Source organism: Theobroma cacao, chromosome 9, assembly GCF_053813885.1.
Source record: "Theobroma cacao isolate CCN51 chromosome 9, ASM5381388v1, whole genome shotgun sequence".
Taxonomy (NCBI): Eukaryota; Viridiplantae; Streptophyta; class Magnoliopsida; order Malvales; family Malvaceae; genus Theobroma; species Theobroma cacao.
Genome location: NC_142647.1, coordinates 44,699,757 through 44,713,851, shown reverse-complemented (window position 1 = coordinate 44,713,851; position 14,095 = coordinate 44,699,757). Strand labels below are relative to the sequence as shown.

General features: G+C 34.7%; 2 protein-coding genes across 2 annotated transcripts; one reads left to right on the top strand and one right to left on the bottom strand.

Moving 5' to 3' along the window:
- Positions 1-2,060: 2,060 nt before the first annotated feature.
- On the bottom strand, positions 2,061-9,966 carry IQD5 (IQ-domain 5). The gene is made up of 8 exons (XM_007015581.3): positions 9,749-9,966; positions 9,245-9,362; positions 8,159-8,279; positions 7,074-7,316; positions 6,153-6,380; positions 4,720-4,833; positions 3,029-3,518; positions 2,061-2,650 (listed from the first exon to the last, which is right to left on the bottom strand). Exons 3-8 carry the CDS (start codon positions 8,240-8,242, stop codon positions 2,502-2,504), a joined length of 1,308 nt encoding a protein of 435 aa, XP_007015643.3. The 5' UTR covers positions 8,243-8,279; positions 9,245-9,362; positions 9,749-9,966; the 3' UTR covers positions 2,061-2,501.
- Positions 9,967-11,535: 1,569 nt separating this feature from the next.
- LOC18590190 (dnaJ protein homolog) lies at positions 11,536-13,881 on the top strand. The gene is made up of 6 exons (XM_007015579.3): positions 11,536-12,045; positions 12,166-12,328; positions 12,662-12,800; positions 12,899-13,175; positions 13,272-13,470; positions 13,559-13,881. The coding sequence occupies exons 1-6, from the start codon at positions 11,896-11,898 to the stop codon at positions 13,873-13,875; spliced, it is 1,245 nt and encodes a 414-aa protein (XP_007015641.3). The 5' UTR covers positions 11,536-11,895; the 3' UTR covers positions 13,876-13,881.
- Positions 13,882-14,095: the final 214 nt, after the last annotated feature.

The window sequence follows — 14,095 nt, the reverse complement described above, 5'->3', positions numbered from 1 at the left end:
AAAAAAAATGGAAAGAAAACAGTTTGATCTTGTTGGACACTTTCAAACGTTGAAAAAAAAATATTTATCTTTAATAGTCATATTTGTTCAAACAGTTTTTATATATTCAAAAGGTCATATTTGTACAAGGGATTTATCTTTATCTACAAACAGGATTCTAGTTTTCTGAGAAAATACAAAAAAAAAAAAATAATTTACAATGGCTATCTCTACCTTCAAATATTTTTTAAATTGCTTTTATATTGTTTTGTTGTAAAAAACTCTATAGGAGTTTCGTGATTTTGTCATATTGTATTCTCGAGGTTTATTACACTTAACTTTTAAAATCTTAAAAAAAAAGTGACATTGACGTACCTTAAAGTATTTTCTTAATATTTTCAAATTTTCAGTCTTATGTTTTAACAATCTTAAGATTTTATTTTAGTTCAATAATGACTATTGCAAGTGGAATGTTAGGGAATTGGCTTCAGACTTTACGAAATTCAATCGTTTTGATGTTGAGAAAAAAATAAATTTTTTTCACCGACTTACCAAATAAATTTTCTTCCCTTCTTGAATTTATTTATATGAATTACATGACTTTTTCAGTTGTGACATATTTAATAGAGTTATGGGGTTACAATTATGTGACTAGTTACGTCCCTTAGAAGAACTTACACGTCATCTTTGAATTGAAGAGCAATATCACAAAAACATGAAAAAGAATAAAAGATTCATGTGTCAAATGTTCATGAGATGGGGGAAGAATAATCCTTCGTATCCTCAAAAGGAGAATGAACTTATTGACGATAGCTTCGATTTCGAAAAATAAAATGGTGCATGTTTTGATTTTAAAAAATAAAAATCTTTTTAAGAAAGAATGTTACTTCTTCAAAAGTAGCAAGAAAATAAAACTTTGTTACTCTAATTGTTGAAATTATTATCTTGGAAGACAATGAGGTACGACGGATTGATTGCAAAGATAAGTTTATATGATTTTCTTGATTTATGGTATCATAGTTTATGCATGGCATGTTAATTATAAGAGGATACTTGTTATGTCTAATTCATAATTGATTTCAAATATTGATAAAATTAACAAAAAAAAAAAAAATTGCATGCTTACTATATATGATCATTAAAAGTTCATTTCTTAATGTTGGAGCACAGTATTGTATGTGATTTAAACAGCTCACTTTAAATAAGAAGAAAGAGATAGTATGTTACGATTATTAATAATTATTCAGATTTTGGCTTATTTGTTTGGAGTTTATCTTTACATTTATCTTAATTTGTAAAATTAAATTGTAACTCAAAATTTGAGTGATGAATTTTTGAATAGGGCATTAAGTTAAATATTTGAATACAATTTTTTTGTTATTAAGTGAAGCAAAATTTATATACTTGACGAAATCACGTGAAACGATGGACTCAATTTGAATCCAAAAGTGGGGGAGTGGTGGATGTGTCCTTGGATAGCCCAAGAAATACTTTGCCTTGCTCAATGTCTAGAGTAGAATGTCGCCATCTCGTTGTGCCCTAAACTTTTGTCCTCCTCTCTTCTTTTTGTGTATAATATTAATACTTACAAATGAAATGAATAATGTTTTATCACATTCTCCCGACTCTCGTCCTCGCATTGAAAATTACTTCATGCAATCAACTTTGCATTCTAATTTAGAATAAGATGAGAAGGTAAGATAGTTAGAATATATAGGAATCCAAAGGAAAACCTTTTCCTTGTTCTGTTCTTGTTCATATATGGTAAACGGTAGTTTCACTTTTGGATATGAGATGAAATGATGGCAGTTCTATGGCTCAAGCATTTTTAATAAAATTTTAATCATAACTTAGCCTTAAAATCGGATTATAAATATGTTATAATCGCATCTTGTCATAATCTCAGTATTATTATAAAACACATTGCTCTAACTAAGCAAGTGCTGTTAAAAAGTAGGATACAATAAGATTAATTTATTAAGACACAGTGGATCAATCTATCCTAACGAGTGAGTTAGATTGTATATGTTAGGTTGCATGGATTAACAAAATGCGAGGTGAGAGTCAAGTGGACCAAATCATACGACAAACCAAGCCTTTAAGAGAAAGCACAAACGGACCATAGTTGAACCACGTTGCCCCTATTGCACGCCTTTCCCTCATCACACGCACAAAACCAGAAATTTTACTCAACAACGACGGGACCAAGTGGGGGACAGCAATACAAACGGCATCTTCTCTGGAAATAAATACAACGTGATCACATAATTGACAACCTTAATTACAGCTGATTACATCATCAACACATGAAATCTCTACGCATCTTATTCCCCTGACAAGCCAAATCAATCTCCTCGACTTTGCCATGGAGCGTAAACTACTCCCACCACGGCTTACCCACTCCTCAATTCTATGACAGGATAATAAACAATGCCGTTGCATCTTGGCGCTGTAATTCCATATATACATACACACTAAAACACTGGAGCCCCAACAGGGCTCGTCTTCAATCAAATACTTTCTTACAGCTCAATAGCCTGTGCCACAGCTTTTGTAGGATTTGAGTCCCCTCGTCCATTAAACTTGGACCTTTCCTTCATCTGCTTGAGAGAGCCTTGCGTCACTTTTACACCACTTCTGCCAGGCTTGGTTGTTTGAGACCCACTCACTCCTGCTCAAATCAAACCATTCAAACAAACAATTAGCAATTATAAATGCAAAAGGCACCCTTTCGCTGTGCATTATCTAAACCAGTCGACCTAGAACTAGCAGTATACATACAAGACTGAAGAACAGAGATGTCCATTGAGCTTCAGGGAATAATATGTCAGAGCAACCTCACTACATCATGCAATTCTTTTGACAACCAGCTTAAACCAGATATGTTAATGTTAATGCACTGGGATCAGATGCCTGAAACTTAATGTGTATTTCCTTGGCAACCGACTAGCATGACCCAGTTTCCAATCCACTATAGTTCCCAAGAGAAAGGTTAGCATCAAGGTGAAAAATACCTATATAATTTTGGACAAACAGAGAGAGAACTTACCATTGTTAGGCAGAGACAACCGCTTCTTTGCCTGTTTATCTGATTGTGTGGCCCTCTCTTTAGGATTGCTGTGAGATCTTGAACTAATAACAGGTTTTGAGCCAGCTTCTTCACCCAAATCTTCAAGATTTGGTTTGGATTTTGGCTTGGAAGACAATGCATTGACCGCTTCTAGCACACTTGCTGACTTACCAGGTGGAGAATCACTCCCATTGGAATATGATGGACCTGTTTTTTGACTTGATAGGTTAGCATGAAGATTCAACGCAGCCGGTTTCTTGATAGCAGGCTTTATCTGAGAATTGACACCATTCTTTCCCTCTGCAGGACCATCCTCGCGTATCATTACTCCATCTCGAAGATTAATGTCAAGAAAACGATTCTCCCATGGACGTACAGCCATCCATCTCTCCAACCAGTTCCAACCCCAGCTGCTTTTATCTGGTTCAAACCCAGCAGGCACGGACTGCTGTCTTGATCCTGCTTGCCACTGCATGAACAGATATTAACTCTTTAACACAACCCTAGCTCAAATGAGACCAGTAATTGAAATGACTCTAAGGCAACAGTAAAATCAGGCGACCCCAGAATCAGGTTATTAGCACCACTTCAGCAGTTTTATTGCAAGATTTTGGCATCCAACACCAACCCTCACAGGAGGTTGATGCCAATAACAAGGGCTCTGAGAGAGAGATATTGACCAGGTAACCAAATTTACCAAGAAAACAGACAACAGCAGACGTTCAACCCTCCAGAACATAAAGAAAACAGAAACTCCAGAAGAATGCTAGAACTAAAATGATGCAAAGAAATGAGTATTAGTACAGTTTTTCAATGTTTCATGGAACTGGTGGACAAGATCCAAATGTGTTTATCAAGAGGCAAGAATAAAACAATATTCAATGAACAAAAAATTTAAATTTTAACATTCAAAGATAACAAAATGCATGATTTTATTTCAATATGGAATCTCTTTAAATTGCCGGTAGCATTTTTAGCCATTTGCTCATATTGAATCAAATATAGGTTTCCTTTTTATTATTTGCTTTTATTTTACAGCAACTTTTGAGGATGCCAAAAGTAAACAACAAAACCAAAGTAGCAAAATCAGCGAACAATGATAGCCTAAGTATCCTAACCTTTTCTTTTTCTCTTTCTATATGTTCTCTTTTTATCGACAAAGCAGTATTTACATTGAGCTCGCTTTCCTTATCATTCCTGGGACACCTATTCCTAGGATGAATTATTGAATAAATGATAAATACACAAAATCAAAGAATAAAAATGACATGATATTATAGAATAAAGAAACCACAGATATATAGTTGCAATAGGAAACAGCAAAAATTTGAACACGATTGTCAAGTTTTGAAACGGTGGAAGGAAGCCACTTCAAAAGTAGGAAAGATAATCAAGAGTTCTCAATTAGAAGGCGTCAGTATCCAAAAGCTCCAATCTCCAACTCATTAAAGCATGCTTGAGCATGTTAAAGCTATCCCTTTTACCATTTCTAAGTCAACTTATATGGTAAAATTCAAATTAATCAAAATGCACTATGAAATTGAAATCTCTCTCTCCCTCTCTCATCTAATCTGAGCACTGTTTTGACATTCATTCCAAAAAATAACAAAAACTTCATTGAACTATAAATTTGCCGCTTTATAAATTACAATAGTGGTATGATTTCTTACCTGATGAGCCAGAGCATATGCCATCGCTCTCTCACGTTTGGCTGCAGCCTCCTGCCTTTTTAGTAACTTGGCTTGAATTTCTTCAACAGATCCTATACTATCGCACCACCCTTCCTGCATTTAGTCAGAAGTCATATGAAGCACTCAGCAAACCTACCAACATCTATGATTCAAATATATGAACAAAACAGATAACCAGATTCACATTTCTATGATCATTAATGTTACTTAAAATATGATGTAATTCAGTTAACAAAAAGTTATCAACGTACAATTAACACTATCCAGCAAGGATTACCAATTTGAGCGCATACCATGTTTGCAAATATTCTGTTGCATGGCATAGTAAAAGAGAAGTAAATCTAGAGGTTGACAGGTGATAAGTCATGTTAGCAGTAAGCAACACCTCCCACAGGCAAAGCATGCTATGGCAGTGAAACTCAACACAGACAGATGTTGAAGCACCCAACCTAAAAACCAATTTGGAATATATGGCCACCACAACGAACTTATCTGATGTGAGACCTAACACCACTTAACAAGGGAAATATAAATGACCTACATCTAGAAAAGCAAATAAAACAGAGTTCCACCTATAAATAATTGGTTCCACCTACATCACCACTCTCAATCAGTTAGCCTTAGCATCACAAAAACCAAGTAAGTAAGTGGGTGAGTATACTAAATTCCACTACTCAAAGGATCTCCATATTGTGGATATAACTACATGGATAAAACTATGTTTTTTGCTCTAGCCATATTGGGGATATAGCCACTTTCCTGGTGCCATTACCCAAAAAATAAAGTGTTTGGAGGAATATTCAGCCCACTCTCTGTCCATCATATAAATCTTATTCCACTAAGAATTCTTGAAACATTTGCATCCTGTGTAAAACACTCTCTCTCAAGAAACCTCAGCACCCTCCAAACAGATTTTTCAACTTAGGTAATACCTTATGCATTTCCTGATTTGAATTCCACACGCATCTAAACCCACATACCACCATTAGGATGGTCCAATAGCTGCATCATCACCAGCCTCATTCTAAAGTCTCAACTAAGTGACTACATCTAGAACCCCTGCTTTGAAATTTTTATCATCACTCTTGAGATGATTTAGAAGGAGCAGATTATTGTCTGTAGTCAATTACATTCCAAAGGAGATCTGACTAATGTGATTAAAGTAATTCACCAGCTTTACACAATGGAAGAATACAATGCCACATCACAATCCTAATATTTCAATCTTAAAATAAAGGCAAATACATACCTATGACACCAACTAAGTCTATGTACGAGGAAAGAAATACAAACACACACAAACAACAAGCATGCCTGTATGCATGCATGAACTCACCTGCATTTGATGTGTATGTGGTGTGCCTGTATATTTGTGTCAATTTTTATGAATTAAAGAAATTAATGTTTCTCACCTCTATTTCTTTAACACGAGCCTCATTTGCAAGTTGTTGCTGAAGTTTCTGTTGGGTAGTTTGACTTTCTAATGCCAGTCGAACACGCCTTGCTCTTACACGAGCCTGAACTCTGACCAAAGCTTGCATGCAGCGAAGAGTAATTGCAGCTTGTTTTCTTACAGCATGACCCCTGACAAGGGCCTGCAATCTTACCAATCCTTTTAATGCTCGCAGTGCTCTTCTAGCCTGATGTTTGATTAAAATATATTCCAATTGCATCAGATAGGAGAGTTACAAAGTTAATTTACTTATTTAATTATAGTTCAGATGCAGGAAAAATCAATTCAAGCTAGGCCCCCCTTGTTAGGAATAAACTTGTATTCTATGCACTTGGAAGTAATGCAGATATGTTCAATTTTTTAAAAAAAAATTAATGGTCTTTCAAACTGTATCTTCAGTTTATGATTTGATAAAATATATGAAGACCTATGACATGAAATACATTAGACTACGCATCAGTGATTAAGACATACCAGACCACCTTATGCATACAGGCATAGACAAAACACATGACACAAAACATATACATACAACATGCATAATAGAAATGTAAAAATGAGTGCTTGTTAACATGCATGTGTCTGTTGATCCTCAAAAAGCTACTCCATCCAACCCATTTTTTTTGTACCTTATTTCTTTTCGGGAAGTCCCTGGTTATCCATTTATCAAAATAAAATACTAAATATCTTCAACTTTTCAAGGACATTCTTTTGACTTATTCCTAGAAACAGGTCTAGTCTTTTTCAAGATAAAGAAGGGTAATCTGAAACAACAACTATTGCCTCAAACTTTATGCAAGTCAAACCATCCCAAACAACTTGGGACAGAAAGAGTCTTTCATATTCTCATTTGGAATGGCTAAAAATGTAGAATCAATACCAGAAATCCTCGGAAAGCTGTTTGTATCCTTGTGGAAGCCCATTCTTCCCTTGCATGTTCATTAAGAGGTGTATCATGCACTTCAAGTGAACCAGAGGGGGAGCCAGAAGCATCTGCAGTTGCATGAGTATTAGCATCTCTGGCTGGTGAAGCAGCATTCTGGTCCAGCTCTTCTTGAAATTTATCTGTGTCAAACTCAACAGGATGCTTTCTTCGGTGACGAAATTTGCTAGCAGCTGCCCCCTGTCACAACCGAAGACCAAATATTTAACTTAAAATGTGCTTAAATAATGTTCTAATTTGGAAGTCAATCTCATTTAAGCTTGCCAACTTATTAATGTGCCAAAAGAAAAAAAAAAAAGTAAAACAAAGTTCAAACAAAACAGAAAAGATATTCCAAAAACACAAGTGTCAAGGACTTCACAACCATGGACGTAAACAGAATTGCCATTTTGATGACAATGGATTGCAAATAGGAACTCCATTATTCAATGGCCAGGGAAAATTTTTCTCAACTGTTACTAAACTTTTTATTTTTCGGACAATGGACCTTTGATATGGAAATTATAGAAGCAAAGTCAAAATGACTATAAATAAAACTACAAAGCTTTGTAGTAAGGTTTGAAGGAAAAAGTCCTGCTGCGAGCCAGCTATCAACTCATGTTTGCTTTCTGGAAGCACGCAAGACAGAATAAGACTTGTTAAATGAAAATAAGCATCATCAAGGAAAACCATTGCAACTATGCAATTATTCTGATAATGACATATAGCATAATCAACTAATATGGGTGTAGAGCGTAGATATCATATCTTGATTTTGGCTAACAAGGATAGCTATTGCATGTAAGTTAACGCATAATACTCTCTCTCCTTCGTACCAGATTAGTCATCTATGCCCCAAGTCCAGATAAAAAGGCATTACCTCACAACATAAACATCTTACTTAAAGTGCACATGATATGAAGATACTTAGTGATAATAGGCCATCACTTCAGCATTTTGGAGAAATACACATGAAACACACATACCCAAATCTAAACCTCCAGAAGGGAAAAACGTAAAAAACTAGCATTATTGATACTGACGTTTTCTTCCTTCTCTGAAGATTGTGACTTTTCTGATTTCTTCAAGCCAACTAGTGCTTTGATCCATTTTCCTGAGACACCCATGGCACCAAGTATGATAACTCAATTAGATACAGGCGACCTGCAAGAAAAAAATGCTTGAAAAATCAATCTTAAGTTGCAGTCATTGATTTGATGCTTCTCAAATTCTAGAGAAAAAGAAAACATAAAAGACTGCTAAGAAAGAGAACAAACAATTGGCGTAATATGATGCAGATGCAAGAACCAATGTAACAAGGGTTGAGGCATTTTAAGGTAAAAAAATGAATATCATTTCACAACATGATCAGTACAATCTAGCGTAGAAGTAAAAAATGGATATTAATCTAAAGAAAACTCCATTATTACCACAAAAGAAAGGATATCATTGAATGAAATTAGAACATAACCAGCATTCGAAGAAAAGGAATCATTTCTCACTTCTAAAGTAAATATCAATGGGACAACATACATTCTCTACATAGTGAAAGAAACCAAATTATCAATAATAAACAAACTATTAAATACATAAATCACAAAAGCAGCAACAACAACACAGCTAGCCAACACTACAGCTTAGTTGGTTGTCTAGTTGATTTCCGCAATCTTCAATCAAGTATAGCCACAGAGCATATATTACTAAGATGCAAGCCATTACTTTCAATGTGTCTGAAATTGACCAAGATTGACTCTAGGCATCTGAAGATCATAAAAACCCACAATTTTGACTCATAAGATGACTTAAATTCCATACTGTGTTTGCCTCAATTTTGTACTTCCTACACACATGATTAAAGTCCATGTCAACAGTCAACTTAAACCCTAAACCAGTTAAAAGATCATAAAAGGGCAAGATATATTCTCTTAAATGAACACTAAGTTATACTCGGTGAAAGATGCAAAGGGCTAATAATCAATATTTAGGTAACCCTCGAATTGGAGACATCAGACAAGAAAAAGTAGTGAAAATCAGTCCCATAGCAGTAATTCTTAAGTGAAGAACTGAAAAAGGGGGCAAACACTGCCATTTTCAGATCATTAGAAATTCCAAAGACATTAATGACCAACCTTGCAATCTAAGGTTCGAAATCAAGGACCTTGGCTACTTTAAAAGTCGGTGTCACTTTGTTAATGCCAAGTGAAGCAACCATAAATTCCACACAGACCTTCTCATTTCTCACACTCCCTGCAAAAAACATAAAAATCACCTCATCAATACGATAGCAACCAAAAAAAACACTAACAGAATTCACATTTTCCATGAAAAACAACCAACTAAAAAAACTGATATTTATCTTCATTTATTCGTTTACGAATTAACCAATAATTCCTCCCATTAATTAACCGTCCGCATTAAAGTTTATTTATTACAAATTGCAATAATTACTGCCCAATTAAGCCTAATTTACTACAGATCTTGAAATTTCCACTGCCAAGCTTGAAAAGCTACTCAAGTTTTTTCATTATTATTACTATTTAAAAATAAAACCGAAATTTCACAAGCGAAGAATAAGAGAGATCAAGAGCTCAGTTGAATCAACGTCAAAAAAAAAGTTGAAAAGAAGTAAATACCTTTTTCAGCCGTTTGATTGATGATCTATCAATCTATCAATCAATCAGTCAATTTAGTCAAACCTCAGTCAAACCTCTAACAAAATATTTTCAAATTCAAAAAGGATGAGCAGAAGAAGAAATGGATCTCTCAGTTCTCACTCTACTAAGACCTCTGCCACTCTCTCTAGATTTTTAATCTCTCTTCAGAATTTGTGAGGACCGGAATCGGCTATAGTACGCCGAGGGGGTGGGGGATTCGGATTGGGATTGGGTTAACTGCAAAAGAACGGTGTCGTTTGCTGCTTTGGTTTAAGTCGTTGTCAAGCGTGCCACCGAAGAGAGGTAATCACGGGACGTATGTCACCTTTCACCCGATCAGTTACTATTTTTCACTGGCCTTTTTCTGATCCCGGCGTACGTTAGCACCAACGGTTTACTTTTTTTATTACTATATTTTGAGGGAGTTTAATTTATATTTTTATAATAAGTAATAATAATAATAATAACAAAAGTAAATTAGATTATAGGACAATCATGCATTTGCTAATTGAACTACGTTTAAATATGTGATTTGTAATCTAAAGTTTAAAAATGCGTAATTATTAATCAGTTATTGAACTTTGTTTTTCCATTAATCATATTGTATAGTTTTAAATTTTAGATATTAAATTAAACATCTAATTATACTTCTATTAGTCCAATATCAATTGTATAAGGCATGATATATAAAAAAATTTATGAATTATTCATAAAAATTCAAATAATAAATTTTTATTTTTTTAAGTTCAATCAAATTCTCATATATTTTTATTTTGATTAAAATAAATTTTTATTATTAATAATTGACTAATGGTTGTTGTCAAAATATCATTTATTATTAATTATTATATAACGTTAATATAATATATTAATATGTTATAATAAATGATTTTGTAACATGAGATATGGCATGATAACTTTGACATATGATGTTTTTACTCTTCACATTACATTAATATCACATAAATACTATTTGAGTATAAAAATGATATATAATATTTTAATTAGCGACAACTAATTAATTATTAATCATAATAATCTATTTGATTTAAAAATATATATAAAAGTTTGACTTCAACACAATAGAAATTTAAAGATTTATTTGAATTTTCTTGAATTATTCAAGTATTATGCTAATACATAATTAATCTAAACTATTATCTATATTTATACAAAGAAGATATGTACATAAGGACCATTCTTGATAAACAACGTTTATAATAACATCCTATAAAAGGTTGGGGCCAATTTTTTTGAGGTTTTTTTTTTATATAAAACTTAGGTGTTAATTAATTACATTTTAACTTAAATAATTAAGAATAAATTCTCCAATTATGACTTTTTTAATTAAATCCTTACTTGTTATTGTATATCGAGTCTTTAAGCTTTCAACTTTTAACTTTAATAAAAAATTAATTGTCATCAAACTTTATTTTAAATGATATTTTCAATTCACATGATTTAATGATGTGGTATTTTCTCTTTCATACCTTTTTCATTTCTCGTTAAAACAGCAAAGTAATTTTAAACAAATTATACAAGTCATCCCCTTTTCTTATTCCCACCTTCTCTTTCTCTTTACAATTGACGAATAGTGATTAATAATTGTTTTCGATGATTTATGATCAACGGACAATCAATTATTTGAATATAAAATAATTTGAAAGAAAGTGAATATTTATATTTAATTAATAATACTAATAACTTAAAATATGATGTACTCCCTTTAAAAATAGAAAAAAAAGAGGCTTAATTAAAAATCGAAAATAATGAACACGAAATGACGCGGGAATCGCCTCGCCGTTGAAGCGAAAGAAGCATCTAGAATTCGAAGAACATCTCTCCATGGCAAAGGAAAAGGAAAAAGAAGAAGAAGAAGAGGGGGGGTAGATAATTCTAGATCCTTCTTTTTCTTCACAACAAAATGAGGATTCCTAATCTCAACCGTCCATTCAACAAGCTCTCCTTTAAATTCCCCCTCAAAATCCTCTCCCCCACGCCACTTGATTTATTATTTTCTTCTCTTGCCGTGTCGCCAGGGCTTTCTGTTATATTCTTTCCTCTCCAAACCAAAACAAACAGAGCCAAAGCAGTTTGATCGAGTAACTAAGAAAGATCGAAAAAAAATGTTTGGAAGAGCACCGAAGAAGAGTGATAACACGAGGTATTATGAGATTCTGGGTGTTTCCAAGAACGCTTCCCAGGATGATTTGAAGAAAGCTTACAAGAAAACCGCCTTTAAAAACCATCCTGACAAAGGCGGTGATCCTGAAAAGGTACGGTAACATTATTGTTCTTTTTCGAAGATTTTATCTGGGTTTCTTTTATTATGGATGGGTGTTAAAGATTTTGTTGGTAATGCTAATTTTGATTTTTCTGTTTTGTTTGGTTGGCAGTTTAAAGAGTTAGCTCAAGCTTATGAGGTATTGAGTGATCCTGAGAAGCGTGAGATATATGATCAGTATGGTGAGGATGCTCTCAAGGACGGAATGGGCGCTACTGGGGCCCATGACCCGTTCGATATCTTCTCGTCCTTCTTTGGTGGTAGCCCCTTTGGAGGTAAGTGAATTAGTTTAAGAGAAAGTTATCTTAAGCATTACTTTCATTCGAATTATGACGTGGTATCATGTTTATGAAAACCTAAGCTTCATTTAATTAGTGAATCCTGATTGAAGAGTAAACTCAGGAATCTGAAATCATTGTTAATGTTGTTGGGTTGATTTTTAGGAGCACTACACTGATGTTTTTCAGCTACCTGAATAAAATGCTTTTCACTATTAATGGTCTCGTAGATTGAGGAATTTGGAAATTGTTGTTATTTTGTTGATGTCGTTGGACTAATTTTAGGTGAATTAGAGTATGACTGAATCATGGGTTATTGTCGATGAGCAGGAGGTAGCAGTCGTGGAAGAAGACAGAGACGGGGAGAGGATGTGATTCATAATATGAAGGTTTCTCTAGAGGACCTTTACCTTGGGACTTCAAAGAAGCTTTCTCTTTCCCGCAATATATTATGCTCAAAGTGCAATGGGTAAGTTTTTTAGCTGTCATTTAGTAATATCTTCATCATTTTCCTGTCTCTAAACTTTTGGTAGTATTTGCTTACATGGAATGTATAATTTATAACAGCAAAGGGTCGAAATCAGGTGCTTCAATGCAGTGCCCTGGTTGCCAGGGTTCTGGTATGAAGGTCTCAATCAGGCATCTTGGTCCTTCCATGATTCAGCAAATGCAACATCCCTGCAATGAATGCAAGGGTACTGGTGAGACAATCAATGACAAGGACCGTTGCCCTCAGTGCAACGGTGAGAAGGTTGTTCAGGAGAAGAAGGTGCTGGAAGTCATCGTAGAGAAGGGTATGCAGCATGGACAGAAGATTACATTCCCAGGCGAAGCAGATGAAGTGGTATGTTTTAATTTTAATAGTAATGCAGTTTAGTATATGCACTTGGTTTGACAGTAGCATGGAGCCCAATTGGTTGGTTTCTGGTGTTTTTTGCAGCCTGATACCATTACTGGGGACATAGTCTTTGTCCTTCAGCAGAAGGAACATCCAAAATTCAAGAAAAAGGGAGAAGACCTGTTTGTGGAACATACCTTGTCTCTGACTGAGGCTTTGTGTGGCTTCCAATTTGTACTTACCCATCTAGATGGCCGACAACTTTTAATCAAGTCAAACTCTGGGGAGATAGTGAAGCCTGGTAAGTATCTAGGAATATTTACACCCGTCTCTTAAGGCTTTCTTCCATTGCTTGCTTGGTTTATTGGCTTTTTAACTTTTCTTTCCAGATTCCTTCAAGGCAATCAATGATGAGGGGATGCCCCTGTACCAGAGGCCATTCATGAAGGGCAAATTGTACATTCACTTCACTGTTGACTTCCCTGATTCTCTGAGCCCTGATCAGGTTCAAGCACTTGAGGCTATCCTGCCGCCAAAGCCAACCTCTCAGTTGACTGATATGGAGCTAGATGAGTGTGAGGAGACCACGCTACATGATGTGAATATTGAAGAGGAGATGAGGAGGAAGCAACAGGCAGCACAGGAAACTCTTGATGAAGAGGAGATGCATGGTGGTGCCCAGAGGGTGCAATGCGCACAGCAGTGATGATGACTTTATAGTAGTTGAACTGGGAGTTTATGGTTTGTTGCAAGACATGTCTTGCATGGGTGGTGGGTGAGTGGTGGTGCATGAGCAGAAGATGTAGGATACTCTATGAACCATGTGTTTTTGATCTTTTCTTGGCAAAGATTGCCATTCTCATATAATGTTTCTTGCTGGCAAATTGGAAAATAAGTTCGCCGTTGATCTACTGTTATACAATATT